Source organism: Mus musculus, chromosome 4, assembly GCF_000001635.26.
Source record: "Mus musculus strain C57BL/6J chromosome 4, GRCm38.p6 C57BL/6J".
Taxonomy (NCBI): Eukaryota; Metazoa; Chordata; class Mammalia; order Rodentia; family Muridae; genus Mus; species Mus musculus.
This window is the reverse complement of record NC_000070.6, coordinates 152,552,350-152,568,978: the sequence shown is the minus strand read 5'-3', so window position 1 is coordinate 152,568,978 and position 16,629 is coordinate 152,552,350. Positions and strand designations below refer to the sequence as shown.

Genomic DNA, 16,629 nt, shown 5'->3' with positions numbered 1-16,629 from the left:
GGAAGGAGACAGACCCTGCAAGATGTGCCGGCCCTCGACATTTATAAGGGGCTCAGAGCAGTGGCTGAGACGCTCAGAGCCTCATCTCCGGCAGAGGTGCCAGAGGACAGCCCACTCGCCCGGCTCTTCCCTTCATGAACCCCCACAGCCCGTTCCCTCCCACCATCCTGGACAGAAAAGGCGCAGACAGGCTATCTGTGGATTCATTTGATCATTATGAACATCTAATTTTCCTCCCAGTGCGGAGGAAATGGCAGGGCTGTGAAAAAGCACAAGCAAGCAGAACGCAGGGACCGATATGAACACGGTGCCATTACTGGGAAAAACCTCATCAGGAGGACTGAGATGAATACAGATCAGGTTCCCATGCTCAGGCCCACCAGCACAACGAAACTGGAAGCCTGAATGTTGGGGGTGTTCATTTTGCAGCATGGTCGCAGGAAGCTTCCCGATACACTCTCTCCCCAAACCAGCTCTGAGCCCAGGGAGATAAAAGCTGCATCAGGCAGGACCCAGATCATTAAGGGAAGTGGAGTCGGAGACAGTGGCATGCAGAGACAGCTCCCCAGCCCTTCACCCCAGATGGTGCTAGAAGCACCTACCAGCTAATGGCAGGAGCTGCAGGCCAGTGTGGGCTCAACCACAGTCTCAGGATGACCAGCCAAGAAAGTGGGACAGGCTGAGCCATGGGAGTCTGGGCTCCTCTAGGTACTGTGCCATGCCCCTGGGAAATGTCCCTGCCCCAGAGAAGGACGTGGGACAAGGACATCATTTGCAACGCTCAGAGCAAGATGAACACGTGGCAGCCCTTGTCAATGTTACTTACAGTGTGGCAGTAAGCCAGGTGTGGAACCCTTCCATGTGTCAGCCCTGGAACTCCACAGGATACCTATGCAAGAGTGGCTGGTTAAATCCACCCTGCCAGGAAGTGACACTCAGCCTACCTCATCCAGAGGCCGGTGGCTCAGTTTCTCACTGACACAACTGAGACCTTTGGGAGAGATGTTCCTGTCCCTACCATCTCAAGCCAGAGGCTGCATGGTGAGAACTGTGTCCTGAGGGCAGGAAAGTGACCCTACACCCAGCAAAAGCCTCCTGCGGGTGCTGAGCACCCCACAAAACTCTTCCCTCCACCCTGAAGAGACCACAGAAGTGAGGGCACATCAACCTTGGGCACTTTCTAGAAGCCCCTGACACTGTAAAACATCCCCAGAACATCAGAATCCCTGCCTGCCACCACGCAAGACACTCGGTCAGCTCTAGCACCCCAGCCTGGGACCCAGGAGTCACCCCCTAGCCACATCCTGCCCCTGGGTGCCTGGAGCTGGCCTTCTAAACGGACCCTGCATTAGCATCCCTCCCAGGAAGCCCAGCTTGAGCCAAATGAGACCAAGGGTGGCCATGAATGAGTTTAACGCAAGATCACAAACCTACTCAAAATGTTGAGTTTTTGTCTTATTTTGTTTGTGACTCAACTGTATATGGTTCTTGAGAACAAACCTAGTAAATGCGTCCAAGTTACTACGGTGTCAAAGGTTAACAGTGGGGGTGGCAAGTTAGCTCTTCAGATAAAGGTGCTGCCACACAAGCCACACGAGCCACACAAGTCAAGCCACCCAAGCCACACAAGTCAAGCCACCCAAGCCACACAAATCAAGCCACACAAGTCAAGCCACACAAGTCAAGCCACACAAGTCAAGCCACACAAGCCACACAAATCAAGCCACACAAGTCAAGCCACACAAGCCACACAAATCAAGCCACACAAGTCAAGCCACCCAAGCCACACAAATCAAGCCACACAAGTCAAGCCACACAAGTCAAGCCACACAAGCCACACAAATCAAGCCACACAAGTCAAGCCACCCAAGCCACACAAATCAAGCCACACAAGTCAAGCTACACAAGTCAAGCCACACGAGCCACACAAGCCTGGTGAACTGAATTAGATCCTAATGTAAAGGTGGAGAGAATTAGCTCCACAGAATCGTTCTCTGCTCTCCATATGTGTGCTATGACATGTGCACCCCAACACACACACACACAAATTATGCTAACACATGTTTAATAATAATAATTAATAATTACTTTAAAAGTCGATACACCTCTCACATCCTTGGAGGCTGAGGCCACCCCACTTCCCGATGCTTCTGGGGATGATGGTAGCTGAGAGATGGTATAGCTTGGTGTTTGTTATTCCAGGAAAACGACTCAGCCGGCTTACCCTTACCCGCACAGCCTGTGAGGGGGTCCTTGGACACTGTGGCCTTTATGGAATTAATGGCAGAAATATTAGCTGTCACTCTCCATCTGACTGGAACACCAGGGTCACCACATGTCACCACATATGCTCATATGGGTCCCTGCTTGTCAGCCTAACACACTATAAAAAAAAAAAATAAAACTGTGACATTGTGCCCTCCGGGCATGTCACCTCACACAGAGGGCAGGTTTGGGGGTCCTGGAAGGACACTGAGCAGTTATACACACCAAGGCAGGGGTGCTGTATGCTTGCCCAGTCTGTGACCACAGTACCCTCACTGGGGTCCCTCTGCATGTTTCTCGGGGCACCATGCATATGCTGATCCTGGGGCTAGGATGGAGGGACACTGAGTCAGAGGCAGGTCGCAGTGACAGCACAGGGTGGGTGGGGGAGGGTGGGTGCTACAGGCACACCCAAGAGCCTAAGACTTGGCTGCTGAATAAATTAACGGCAAGCAGTAGACCAAGCACCCCAGTCTCCTGAGTAGGGTGGCAAACGCCTGCCTGCTGGCCTGGAGAAAGCCCATGGTGGCTTGCAGGGCTCAGGTGGTTGTCCAGTCCTGACACCCCCCTCATCATTCTGAAGCCAGCAAGCCTGAGCTTTGGGAAACCCTTGCTCCTGAGCAGCCTTTGCCCCAACTGTCTCCTAGCTATTCCCCCTTCTTTACCCACCCTGGCCTCTATCGGGGTCCCAGCCCCAGGTTCTGCTTCAGGCCATGCTGCCTCAGAAATGAGTCATTTTCAGCAGAGTCCGTTTCCAAATGCTCATCGATTTTAGCCTTTGTTTTCCCGGCTTCCCATCACAACCGGTTATTGCAGGTGATGGAGAGGAACTCACCCTGCACTAAGCTGTCCGTGGCAGATGTGGCACAGAGCCAAAGGCTTGGGGGGGGGGGGGCTATGGGGCATGGGAGTGTGTGGGTGGGCTGTGGGACCAGCAGGCTTGGGTCTAGCTGGCTACCTCCTGGTGTGGCAGCCCAGACGACCACCGGCTCAGCGGCCTCATCCAGCCCAGCATCCCTATCGTGAGGCTGAGGAGCAGACCCCCAGTGCCCCCACCTCCCCAGCAGTTCTAGAGGCTTCCATGGTTGGGTTTTTATGACGAGGTGATGGAGGGGAGACCCTGATCTTCCTGAGCTCCCAGCCCTGGTCAGGACAGGGCTTGGCTGTCCCCCACCCCCAGGTTTGCCTCTGTTCCACCCACTCCTCACTTCAGGCTCTGCACCCCAGGACCATCCAGAGAAGCAAACCCCAGTGCTTAAGGAACTGGCTCACGGGGTTGTGGGGTATCAAGTATAGATTTGGGGGAGCAGGCTACAGGCTGAAAACTCAGGAGTAGAAGATGCAGCGGGATCCCAAATATCATCTGGAGGCAGAATCTCCTCCCAGGAGAAGTCTGTCATTAAACCTTCCCCGCACTGGACCAGGCCCACCCACCTTAGAGAGCAACTCACTCAAAGCTCCCTGGCCAGGAGTTAAACCTATCTGAGAACCATCCCTTCCCTACAGCAGTATATGGATGTGTTTGAACAAATGCCTCGGCACTGTGGCCCAACCACAGGGAACAGCCACCTCTTCCTGAAGCCAACGGCCCACCCTTACCTGAAGCACCCCCACCCCCCCCCAGGCAAGCATCTAGTGTGGGTTTTTGTACTGGCTGGTTTTGCGTGTCAACTTAACACAGGCTGGAGTTATCACAGACAAAGGAGCTTCAGTTGGGGAAGTGCCTCCATGAGATCCAGCTATGGGGCATTTTCTAGGTTGGTGATCAAGGAGGGAGGGCCCATTGTGGGTGATGCCATCCCTGGGCTGGTAGTCTCAGGTTCTATAAGAGAGCAAGCTGAGCAAGCCAGGGGAAGCAAGCCGGTAAGTAACATCCCTCCATAGCCTCTGCATCAGCTCCTGCTTCCTGACCTGCTTGAGTTCCAGTCCTGACTTCCTTTGGTGATGAACAGCAATGTAGAAGTGTAAGCTGAATTAACCCTTTCCTCCCCAACTTGCTTCTTGGTCATGATGTTTGTACAGGAATAGAAACCCTGATGAAGACAGTTTCACTGAATGCAACTGTCCTGTGGGGACCTCTCACCATGGGAATACCTCTGAACTGGGATCTCCTCCAGGGGCAAATGAATGACAAGGTGCAGAGTTGGGAGCTAGGATGCTCACTGACACGTGAACAGGGAGGCCCAGACTCAGGCTCATCCGGGGCTGGTGAACTCATGAGGCTGTGGCATTTGCAGGCTAAAGCTGCCCCACTGTTGGTCAGAGGCATTAAAGTGTCAGAGACCTGTCTAAAGGTCCTGGGGCAGCAGCAGCACCATGCCCCACTCCTTACACAGCCTGCTCAGTGTTGATGAAGTCCCGGGGACCACCTACCAGCAGCCTGGACATCCCCACGAGTGGGCACAGCTGCCCGGCTGTCTTCCCATTCCCATGCCCAGCATCAACACAGGTACAAGACCTACTTCAGAGTTTGCCCTGTCCCCAGACAAGGCCATCTGATGACTGCCCTCAATCTGGAGTCTCTGTGACCCCAGGGGAAGGGGAAGGGGCTGTGCTCACTCCATCTGTCGACATTCCTGCCTGGGGGTGGGGATGATGGGGGCTGGAGACTGCTTTGTAGCAGGGGACCTTGGGGCCCAGGCTTCCCCCAGCCCACAGCCCTGCATCCCAATTCTCCCCTCTGCTTCTGCACAGTCCATTTTTGGCTCGTCCCCCTGCCCAAGGACTTAGCCATGCCCAAGGCAGGATTGTGGCTGATGCTTTCCACATGAAGAAGATGGTCCTGGCCACCCTCCCTGGAGGATAGGAGGAAATGAGACATGAGGATTATCTAGCCATAGATGTGAGTGTTACCCTAATCCAGACTCAAGTCCTGCTCCACCCCAAGAGCTGAGGGCATCGTCCTGCGGGCACTGGCATGGTGGAAACCATGGCAAGAGGGACGCACGGTGGAAGGAAAGGACTGTCATGACCTCCCAAGGCCACGTAGGTCTCTCAGAAGGAGATGGTCCAAGACAGAAAGCTTTCACAAATGTTGAACCTCTTAAGACAGCTTAAGCCTGTGGTCAGACTGGAAACTGCAGCTTCAGCCTCAGTGTGGGCATGCCAAGGGCTATACTGGGCCAGCTGGGCTTCAGGGAAATGGCACAGGGCTTCTCAGGACTCTGGGAGCATGGTGGAGACAACTTACAAGCATCTGCAGAGTGAGCACTGTGGCCCGTTGGCCAGAAAACGGGGTTCCCTGTGGAATGGATATCTGCTGGGCCTGAGGAGCAATGCGGGGTGAGCTGGGGTGGGAGCCGGGGGGTGGAGCCAGGGGGAGAGGAGTGGGCCTTGGCAGATGGTGGCACAGGAAGCACCTGCCTCTTCCTCTCCCAGCATGAGAGAGCCACAGCTCTGGCCTCTGGTGTGGCATTGCAGCAGGAGGACAGCGGATACCACCCCTTCCCCAGGCAGAACTAGGAGCTGCAGGCCCCACACCCCATCACTCCAGCAGGAGGAAGCCCCAGAAAAACATCAGAAGAGACACTACGGCAGAAATGTGGTGCTTCATTCAATAACTTAAAAAAAAAAGATACAAAAGAATCCCAGTATAATAAAATACATGGCAAATTAAAATATATTATGTTCATTTTAAAAAATATAGTAAGAAAAACATAATTTTGTCATTGGAAACCATTTATAAAACAGTTTGTTCTGGACAGTCACAGCCTGAGAGTCGAGGGGTGTAACACAGCCTTGTGCGTGTCACAGGCAGAGTGAGCTGGAGGTCACATTCACTCACTCTCGAGTGGAGGATTACTCTCGGAGGTATACCATGGCTAGGGACGCCTTTGTCTCTCTGCACTCAGCCAGCTCACAGGCCATGCAGGCCAGACCTGGAGTCACAGCGACGGATGTCTGCAGGGAGGGGCACTGGCCTCACGGTGGTCCCCTCACTGGTAGAGGACCTTCACACAGAATGTCTCCTCATTCTTGTCCTCGTGGTCATTGATGTAGATCAGGATCTCCTCCTGCCCGGCGCTGCCACTTGGCAGGAACCGCAGGCCGATGGTGTAGGTCTCTCCTCCCGCCACCTGTAAGAGCGCAGGAGGGTCAGCACCTCCTCGGCTTCCGCTCTTCTAGAGCTGAGACAGGCAGGTCACCACGTGAGCGAGACACTCCACCTAGGGCACACCCGGGACTAATGGTGGCCACGAGGGCCAGGCAGCCCGTGCAGGCCAAGGTTGCTGCTGTGCTTACTCAGGACTGTGTGGAGAGCTGGCAGCGCCCCTCTCTCAGGCACCACTCTGCAAAGGCATGTAGGGGTCCCTCAGCCCACCAGCAGACAGTCCCACGCTCCTGCCCCCACTCACACCCTCCCAGTTGAGTCTCGTTTTCTCAGAGGAAATCCACCTGCCTGTGGTGACACTGGAGGTCAGGGCCTTCCACTGGAGGGCAGAAGGGTGTCACCTGCCACCTGAAGCAGTTCCCAGAGGGCCTAAGTGACCCCAACTTTCCAGAGCCTGCCAGCTGGGATCCTAAGCACTACCTCCCGCCACACCCCCAGCCCGCGGGGCAGCACCTGGAAGGAGTCCTCCTTGAAGCGCAACAGCTCGGGACGGTCACTGTGCAGGCGGTAGGTCCTCCGAGAAGGATAGGGGTTGGTGTAGGTGATGCGCTTGTTGGTGCCCTTCTCATCCCCTGCTGCCATGGTGATCTCGAAGGCCTGGGGCAAAGGGTGGGACAGAGACACAGTGGCAGCTGGTTGGACCTGAGTACTTCCCCAGCGCAGCTGCTCTTGGCCCCAGATCCTGGGATATCCACCAAGACAGGACAGACCAGCCTTCCAGAGTCATCCCACTCCAGAGCCCTGGATCTGGGTTGCTGGGTCCCAAGGCCAGGTGATGCTGGCTTCCATGAGACACAGCAGAGGTTCTATAATGCCTTTGCCCCCAACCTGGCCCCAACGCCTACAGACCTTGGAGATGAGTGGCTGGCGGCAGGAGAGGCACACAAGCCATGACGCAACCAGCTGATGGTAGTCTATGTCCACTAGGTTGAGATGGACAAAGCGGCTGCCAGCCCTCCTTGGCCTCACACCCACATGCAGGTCCTGTACCCCATGAGGTGGCAACACAAAGACACCGGCAGGGTCTGTCTTGAAGGACAAGGGAGAGGTCAGGGCACAGCCTACCCTACCCACCCACTCCCCGTGGTGATGCAGTTCCCCACAGTCACCTTTTACTAATCCCAAAAGCCTTTAGGGTACATACTGGTCCCTCATCCTTAACACCTTAACAGTTTTCATTACAGGTTGTTCATCGGGGAGGAGTTGTGCAAACCTCCACCAGCTACTGTGGCCACCTCGGAGAAGGGCCGTACCTTCAGCTCCTGGGGGTGGGAGGTGAAAGCTCTCACTTTCCTAACGGTCTGTGTCCCCCGAAGGACGAGGGACAGACGGGTCAGCTGTCCTGCGACACAGGAAACATCCACGCGCTGCAGGGAGTGGAGGCAGACCTGCCACGTCTGCACGGGCACCGCCAGCCAGCGATCCCTGCAGAGGACAGGGACGGACTTACGGGGAGGACTCACGGACTTACCGGGGAGGACTCCAGGAAGGCCAGGAGCCACACGGCCACAGACAGAGCTGCAGAGAGCAGCGGGAACAGACAGGAACCCTATGTATAGGACTGGGGCGAGCCACCCTGTGCTAGCCTGGACTCTCTTGAGCAGGGGCTGTGGTGGGGCCCACAGGCCGGAACCCAAAGCCTGACATCCCATGGCAACACCGTAAAATGGGACATGGTAACACATGTACACTGGCTGCTATGATGAATCACTGAGAGACGTTTATACAGTGTGTGTGCGCATGGTGCATATCCCCTCACCCCTGAATACAGCTGATTCCACAACCCCCACTGTCAGAAGGGGGGCATTGCACCACTGCAGGAGGCATTTCTAGGCTGCCCCAGTTTTAAAGAACCCCCAGTGGGCTCCAACTGAAACTGGGTGAGAGGTCAAGGTGTGGCTTCACCAGCTTCGGGCCACACGACAGCAGGGCTGAGCCCCAGCTGCTCTCGGGGTTCAGTGCAAATCCTCTGAGGGACAGAGTGGTGAGGGACGTCTTGGGCTGGCTCAGGGCCAGAAAGCTGCACCATCCCTTCCTTGGAAGGTATTCATCATGGCCATCTCTCTGGGCTACTGTGATGTTCTGGGATAGAACATGCTGTCAGCAAGGCCCTGTCGGCCTCAGAGCCTGGCCTGAGCCAGCTCTTTTCTCACAGAGCACCAGGACACTGGGGACCACGACACTGGGGAGCATCAGGACCCTTGACACCCAGCCCCGACTGCCACTTCCTCTAGTCCCAGGGTTTGTGCTTACGCATAGATGACGACAAAGAAGTCTTTGATCTCCGGGCTTGGACCACTGGCCACCTTAAGGAACACATCTCTCGGCTCACCGGGGCCCTGCCGAGCACAGCAGGAGGCACCCGTTGGTTCCCACCCCCTGCTGGGTGAGGCCAGGCAGGTGTGCGCAGCCCCTTCCCACACAAGTCTTCACTGTTTAGCTCTCTGCTCGAGAAGATCACAGCTTCTTGATCTTATATTGATTTTAATAATTACATTCCACAGACTCCATCTAACTTCCTAAGCAGTCATAATACAATTAGTGCCCTCAGCCTCTGCACAATGGCAATTAGTAAGTGCCTCAAATTACCAGGCTCAGCTTGCTTCTCCTCCTCGTGCCTTTTCTCAAAACTCAGGCTGAGAGACTCGGGGAAGAAATGGCTTTGCTAGCAGAGGACTCGGAAGCTCCTCCACAAGGCCCCCTCAGGATGTGAGGACAGCCCTCCCGCCCTGCATACAGACCCCAGCTTGAGCCCAAAGGGAGGATTCGGGCATGGAGGGAAGATGGGAGGGGCTCCCCCAAGGATCGGCTCAAGGTAGGGCTAACGTTGGTGGCATACCACGTTCTGGGCCTCACAGATGACATTTGGATCACTGCATCGAACATGCACTGGGGGATCCTCGCCAGGCATCCCCACAGGAGCACCTGGAAATGGAGAAACCCAGAGTGTGCACACACTAAAATGGGTGACCGGGGATGCAGAAGCTGCCACCCTGACCCAGCACACTCCTCAGCCTCTGTCAGGCTGCTAATGAGAGGGTATGGCCAAGCGCAAGCCCCATACACCCTCATGCCTGAGTGGGAGAGACCTGCACCTTAATGCCACCATGAGACCTACCTGGAAGCGTGTGCCAGGGAGGCAGGCGGATGGCCTTCTTCAGGAACGTGAGCTCTGGGTGGTAGAAGCGGAAAACCTGGTCCACCACGTGGGGCTGGGGCTCCACGGTCAGGCAGAGCACAGCAATGAGCTGGCCAGTCTCCACCCGGAAAAGGACCTGTGGACATGGACACACGGTGGCCTCCTGAGTCCCTCTGGATGGCACGAGGGTCTCACTGGCACCCCACAAAGTGAGAAGAAAAGCAAAGACATTGTCAGAAGTGCCTCTATAAGTGCACAGCTGAGGGCTTTGGCAGGCTGGACCCAGGACAGCACCTAGCTTGGGGTACACTCTTGACATGCCAGCCCCTGACCTTATGCCGGGCACACTCCTAAAACCCCAGAGAGCCAGCTCACCACCCAGTGCCAAGAACTACTCTAGTAGTTCATATCCACAGGCTGGGATTGTGTAAGGGATCACTGCTGAGGGGACTCGCCCTTAACCGCTCCGGGTTGCAGGTACTATGTTTAGGGACAGAGCACTTTTCCCCCAGGGAAAAGGAGGCACTGTCTAAACCAAAGAGGGCTAGGAACAGGAACTTCCCTCTGTCAAGGTAGTACTTACAAAACCACTCAGCTATATAGGTGGCATAACGGGTGGCTTTGTCATTACAGACATGCACACGGTACAAATGCGCACAGACACAGGCGTACACCACACATGTGGCACACATGACACACTAAGAAGAGAGGCAGGTGGGAAGTGAGATCTTTCCAAAAATGCACCTGATCTTAGTTTGAATCTGGATTCCTGCAAATGTTCTGCAGTTTCAACGCTAACCTAAAGCAGGCTGGAGACACCCGGTCCTGCCTTCCCCGCTACTGGGGCACAAGGCCAAATGAAGGGCTTCCCTTGCCTGCTTTGAGCGAGTAGGAAGAGCCGAGGAGGCGGCCAAGCAGCCGAGGAGGAGGAGGTGGCCGACCAGCCAGCTATTTGCAGCTGAAGAGGTCGAGGCGAGAGTCTGGCAGGACGAGCTGCGCAAGCAGCGGCACGGTTGGCTGCCTCGAGGGCCACAGACAGACAGATGGCCTTGGGACAGGCTCCTACCATGGCAGCAGGGTCACCAGCAGCAACAGCTGCTTCCTGAGCAGTGACAACTATGACGGTAGCCATAGTAACGAGGGGCAGCTGAGCGGTTCAGAGTGGTCCCAGCAGGGACAAGGAGGAATGGTGGATGTGGAAAGAGGGATGAGAGCAGAGGCCAAAGAAGACTAAACAGAGCCAGAGACAAAGCTGCAGGTCCTGGCTGCTGGGAGAGTTCCAGAAACTACCAAGTCTCTGGGGGCCAAGGTCTTGGATATCCCAGGCCCAGGACTGTAATAATGGCTGCTGTCAGGTAAGAAACCCTACACCCTTGGCTTACGCGGAACTAACACTTGAGATAAGTGTCTAACTTCCAGAGACCCGGTGAGAACTGTAGGCCCATGGGGTATTGCTGCCTGCTGCTGCTGCTGCTGACACCCCAACAAACAGCAAAGGGAGGAAATGAGTATCTGGAGAGGATCTTCTTGCCTGAGCAAAAGGGCCCCAGCCAGGTGACCAGAGACGGTACTAGCTCAGACACTCTCTGCAGCACAAAATGATGTGTGTGTCCAGACTGCACTGAACAAAATCTCTGGGAGGAGGAGGGAGGACTAAGTTCCACAAAAGGCATTTTCTACAAGAGGGGGTGACAAAATCTCAGATCTGCCAAAGTGCATCCTCTCAGTAGGCTGCTGAAGGTAACTAAAGGCTTGTTTCCAGGACGAGCCCCTCATCCTTCCTATCTGCCTGTGCATCTATCCATCCATCCATCCATCCATCCATCCACCCACCCACCTACCCACCCATCCATCCATCCATCTACCCATCCATCCATCCACCCACCCACCCACCCACCCACCCATCCACCCACCCACCCATCCACCCACCCACCCATCCACCCACCTATCCATCCATCCATCCATCCATCCATCCATCCATCCATTCACTCACCCATCCATGTTATCTCACACACACACACACACACACACACACACACACACACCTTTAGAACGCTGTCCTGTGGCCATGTGCTTTCATATCTCTGTTTAAGCGGCAGTAGCCAGCAGCCACGAGGACCACTAGCTTCCTGTGCACAGAGCCAAGGCTACATAGTAGATACCAGGGCAATCCATCCATGCTGGACCCTGAGCCACTGTCTGGGCACAGCTGAGGCCTCCTGGTCCCGGCCACATCTTATTCCAGTCCAGATTCCACCCAGGAGGGGAGAGGGGATGCAGAGTCAGGATGCGAAGGTCTAGCAGCAAACACCGCATGCTTAGCTTGGAGTACTCAGAGCCTTGACTTGCGCCAAGACTGAAAATGCAGGACATCTTGAGCCCCCCTACCTTGGCGTGTTTCGTAGGCATGGCGCTGCACTTCCAAAGGGGTCCAGACTCTGCGTCCTTCTCTGTGATCACCTCAGCAGGGGCCTGTGAGACACGGAGCAGCACAAGGGGAAGGGGAGTCAAGGTGAATCGGTTGAGAATCAGCTGACAGCAGAACTTGGGCCAGCCAGGGCCACCAGCTCCAGAGCATCGCTGTGCTCTCATGGGGCTCTTGCAGCCTGATGCTGCCTACAGCCATGCCCACCAGACCCAATCACTGCCCTGTGGCCTGTCCACGGAGCCAGCTGGAACTGTGACTCTGCAGGACCAACTGCTGAAGAGGTCAGAGCTTCAGTGTGTCCCTCCCCCTCACTCATACATGACTGACCTATGCCTTCCCTGCTGCCTCTGTGCAGAGGAGCCCATGCTGCAGGGGAAGGGGTCAGCCAACAACAGGGATGGCAGCAGGTGCGGCCTCCCCCAACACCCACCAGGAAGACAAGGATCCAGGCTGCCGCACACAGCCCTGGTGAGAAGGGCAAGCACGTGGGGCAGGCACCAGTCAGAGCTATTCCGCCCCCCTACCCCTGGCACAGACAGAGGGAATAGGGATATGCAAATGCAGAGAGACACTCTTCCCCTTTGCCACCTGGACAGCGCTCCCCTGCTGTGTCTGGGTCTCACATCACACCTGTGTCGGAGCAAGAGGGCCCACGGAGAAGCTCTGGAACTTAAGGGGGATGTGGGCAGTCTCCCGGGGTCGCAGGTAGAGCTGGGGTGCCAGGCTCCCACGCAGGTGGAACATATCCTCCTCCAGGGGCGTGTGCAGGCCGGTGGCCTCCTTGAAGTACCTCCACTCCTGGCTGTCCAGGATGATACTGGGGGACAGGGACAGTGTTAGAACTGTCCAACGCCCAGAGACCCTCAGATGAGGTGGCAGAGGCCAGCCAGCCTGGTCTCCGTGCCAGAAGCACGTCAGCCCAGCACATACACACCCCCACTCACAGCTGGCTGGGTCTCTCTCTCTCACACACACACACACACACACACACACACACACACACACACACACACACACAGTTGGCTGGGTCTCACACACCCCCACTCACAGCTGGCTGGGTCTCTCTCTCTCTCTCTCTCTCTCTCTCTCTCTCTCTCTCACACACACACACACACACACACACACAGTTGGCTGGGTCACATACACACACAGTTGGCTGGATCTCACACACCCCCACTCACAGCTGGCTGGGTCACACACACACACACAGCTGGCTGGGTCACACACACAGCTATCTGGTTCTCTCTCTCTCTCTCTCTCTCTCTCTCTCTCTCTCACACACACACACACACACACACACACACACACACAGAGCTGGCCAGGTGGCAGCCCTTACCTGAGCTCAGGGCTGTCGATCTCGATGGCCACCGTGTGCTGAGTGTTGTGTGGGTTTTTAAGTGCAAACTCGAAGAACTCAGCGGTGCCCAGTGTAGCGTACAGCGTGTGGTGGGTGGTGATGGCCTGGCTTAGCACTCCGGCAATGCTCTCGGCCTTGGTACGTTCCCGGTAGGCATCAATGACCTGCAAGTCCCGTGAGTGCTGTGCACGGACACTGTGTTGGGCCTGTCAAACATGAGGGCCACATCTGGTGAACACCATGTCCCAGCTCGCTGAGAGATCCCACATGCTCCTAAGAGACCCCTTTAGCCACCAGGGAAAGACATCAGGCATAGCAGAGGAGGAGTGGGAACAGTGACATCCCATGGGAACAGTGACATAAGATTATAAGAACCACACTGTCCAGCTGGTCCCCCATGCACATGGTGCTGTGAGCCTATCTGGGAACAGAGTCCACAAGAGGAGGTGTAAGCCCGGTGGGGTGGGCTAGCTCAGCATCCCACTGACCTGGGGCTGGGCCCACATCTGACAACCAGCCTCAGTGAGCCCCTGCCTCGCGCCCCCCTGCCTCACACCACATCCAGCAATGCAGTGGGCTACAACAATGACCTGTTCTCCAGCTTGCACTATAACGTGAAGCTAGTCTGACCCCTGTGTGAGGGAGTCCCCAGGGGGCAGCTGTACCCTGAGTCCCTTGGATCCAAGGCTAAGGAGGCTGAGATGGCAGAGGGGGCAGGCTGGTGCCTAAAAGGACTCTGGCCTTAAACTCATTTGAAGTAATGACACAGGCCTCTGAGTATGGACCTCTGAGTATGGGAAGCCTTTGAGCTAAAGCTCTCCTAAGAATTACAAGCGGAAAATTTCCCCTGTTGACCCACTAGTCCAAGTCTCTCCTCTCCTGCAAATGGGGTGTTAGAGGGAGGTGAGCGGACCGCAGAGAGGGACGGCAGGGTCTGAGGAGGCCCCTCACCAGCAAGCTGATCCTGCGACTGTCAGAGTCCCCTCCAGCCTCCTGCAGGCGCACCAGCCGCATCCTCTCCAGCTTCCGCTTGTGCACAGCGTCTGCCTCCTGGCCTGCAGCCTGGGGCCCCTGGCCAGCTCGAGTGTGTGTCAGCAGCATGGCGGCCAGCTCGCTGTCCACATCAGCCAGCCTCTGGGCCTGTACCACACGCTTTCCTACGGAAAAGGCCAGAGCGGGGGTCAAGGTGGCTCCGTGGCATTCCAGCTAAGCCACTGGCGGCCCCACGGCGGATCTGCTCTGTATCATTCTGTGATAAAGATGCAGACTCCTGCCTGGCCCCTCGCAACAGCTCCCCTCTCACAGCCCCTTCTCGCCTGAGGACCTCTGACCGTAATCCTTAGCTAACACCAGTAGATGGTTTTCTAAGAGAAGAGCCAGATGCTTGGGTTTGTACTTGCAAGACCACATCCTCTCTTGTACTGTGGTCCAGGTATGTCGGGATGGGGCTGGGATCACTGCGGCAGAGGCCTGCCTTTCAGGTGCATCTTCATTGGCTCCTCAGCCCTGCCTGTGGGCAGGAGCACAGTCCCCAGGTTCTTAGAGCTGGCCTGGTTCCAGTACTGTTCTCAGCTGCCCTTGGCTGCCTACGCCCCCGGCAACCTCCTGTGGCCAAAGGATCAAATCTTGGACTCTGATGAGCAGGACCTGAACTGGCCGCAGCCAGCAGCCAGTAGAGTAAACACCACCTGTGCCCCCTTCCCATGAGAATCCTGGGCAATTGGTGCCAGTGGAACTGCACCCAGTGATAAGACCATGTCACCGGCCACACCGTAAGAATCCAAATAGGGGTAGGTGGAAGGAGGATGCTTCCTAGAGTCCTGGGTTCTCCCCCACCTTCCAGGTGACAGTTCCTTCACAAAACCAATACTGTGGGAGCTTCCCGAGACCCAGCTCCATCTGTCACCACACACAAGAGCTGGCCTCCTGCTCAGTGTTTGGCATGGCATGAGGCACAGTTGTCTGTTTCCAGGCTTCTCACTACACAGTTGTCTGTTTCCAGGCTTCTCACCACATAGCTGTCTGTTTCCAGGCTTCTCACCACCATTCTATTTTAAATCCATTTAACTGTTTTGTTTTTTTTTTGTTTTTGTTTTTTTTTTTTTTTTTTTTTTGATGCTACAAGTTGGCTTAGACATCTTAAGTGGCCGCCTGAGTGAGCACTTTATATGTCAGAGCACGTGTGTATGGAAGGAAGCCTAGCTGGAGCCCAGTCTGAGCAGTCTATGGCTGTGGCTCAGGAGAAACAGCGTGTGGGGGGCAGCCACACCACATGGATGCCTCCCCTGACCCCAAAGCAACCAGAAATGAGGTTCCGGAGGGGTCTGTGGGGCCACACTTCCCGGAACACAAGAAGGACCTGGGGCTTCTCAAGGTTGTGCCTAACGTCTTACGCAGAACTTCACCCCAGGGGACACAGGCTCTTGCAGGGACCGCTGTTTGGACTGCCCATCTCAGAGGCTGCATGGCCCTGACTACAGGGCTCTCCTCTCAATGGGCTTCACCTGTGACAGTTTCCTGTGCTGGTCAGGGGGGCTAAAGGAGAACGAAGCACAGTGACCCCAACCTCGCACCGTACCCTAAGTCTCAGCATCATCATGTACCCTCCCTGGCCTTAGCTCACTGAATATGACCACAAGGGGCTGGCCTAGGGCAGACTGGACACACACGGCTCATGGGTCCCTCTTAGCACCTGCTGAGCCCACAGCCTCTTTTTGTCAAAGAAAGTAAGGTTCCGTCTGTAGTGTCAGGATGGGTAAGATCCCCGGGGGCTTGTGACATGGAGTCTAGAGGATTCACCCAATTCTGAGCCAGGGTTCTGGCATCCTCTTCTCAAGACACAGGCCACGGCCCCAGGCCCCGGCTCCAGGGCACAGCAGGCAGAGCTGGGGCCACCCACATAAGCAAGCTCTGGGAGTCTATCTGCAACATCCGAGGGAAAAGCCAGTCAGAGAACACGCCCCACCTTTCCCTTCAAGTCACAGCAGCTCCAACCTTCAGGCCCATGGGCTTAATGGGTAAGGGAACAGAAAGGCCCCAGAGACCTGCATGGACAGTATTCTCCCCAGAGACCTGCATGGACAGTATTCTCCCCAGAGACCTGCATGGACAGTATTCTCCCCAGAGACCTGCATGGACAGTATTCTCCCCAGAGACCTGCATGGACAGTATTTTCCCCAGAGACCTGCATGGACAGTATTTTCCCCAGAGACCTGCATGGACAGTATTCTCCCCAGAGAGTGGCACGGACAGTATTTTCCCAACCCTAGGCTTTCCTTCCTGTCCTGACTCCAGTCTCCCGTTTCTAGCTCCATAAACGGCTGGGGAAC

General features: G+C 55.8%; 1 protein-coding gene across 11 annotated transcripts in view; it reads right to left on the bottom strand.

Annotated features, from left to right (window-relative positions):
* Positions 1-5,794: 5,794 nt before the first annotated feature.
* Nphp4 (nephronophthisis 4 (juvenile) homolog (human)) overlaps positions 5,795-16,629 on the bottom strand; it is an 86,479-nt gene continuing 75,644 nt past the window's right edge. For 10 of the 11 annotated variants that reach the window (NM_001355738.1, XM_006538871.4, XM_006538867.3 and 7 more), the window contains 11 exons: positions 14,252-14,457; positions 13,280-13,506; positions 12,574-12,760; positions 11,904-11,987; positions 9,495-9,651; positions 9,216-9,301; positions 8,630-8,715; positions 7,630-7,801; positions 7,226-7,405; positions 6,830-6,973; positions 5,795-6,341 (listed from right to left, as the gene is read on the bottom strand). In NM_001355738.1, the coding sequence (NP_001342667.1) occupies positions 6,201-6,341; positions 6,830-6,973; positions 7,226-7,405; positions 7,630-7,801; positions 8,630-8,715; positions 9,216-9,301; positions 9,495-9,651; positions 11,904-11,987; positions 12,574-12,760; positions 13,280-13,506; positions 14,252-14,457 (1,670 nt within the window). In that variant the 3' untranslated portion in view covers positions 5,795-6,200. The remainder of the gene's footprint in view (positions 6,342-6,829; positions 6,974-7,225; positions 7,406-7,629; positions 7,802-8,629; positions 8,716-9,215; positions 9,302-9,494; positions 9,652-11,903; positions 11,988-12,573; positions 12,761-13,279; positions 13,507-14,251; positions 14,458-16,629) is intronic. The other variant, XR_001784146.2, reaches the window with a different exon arrangement.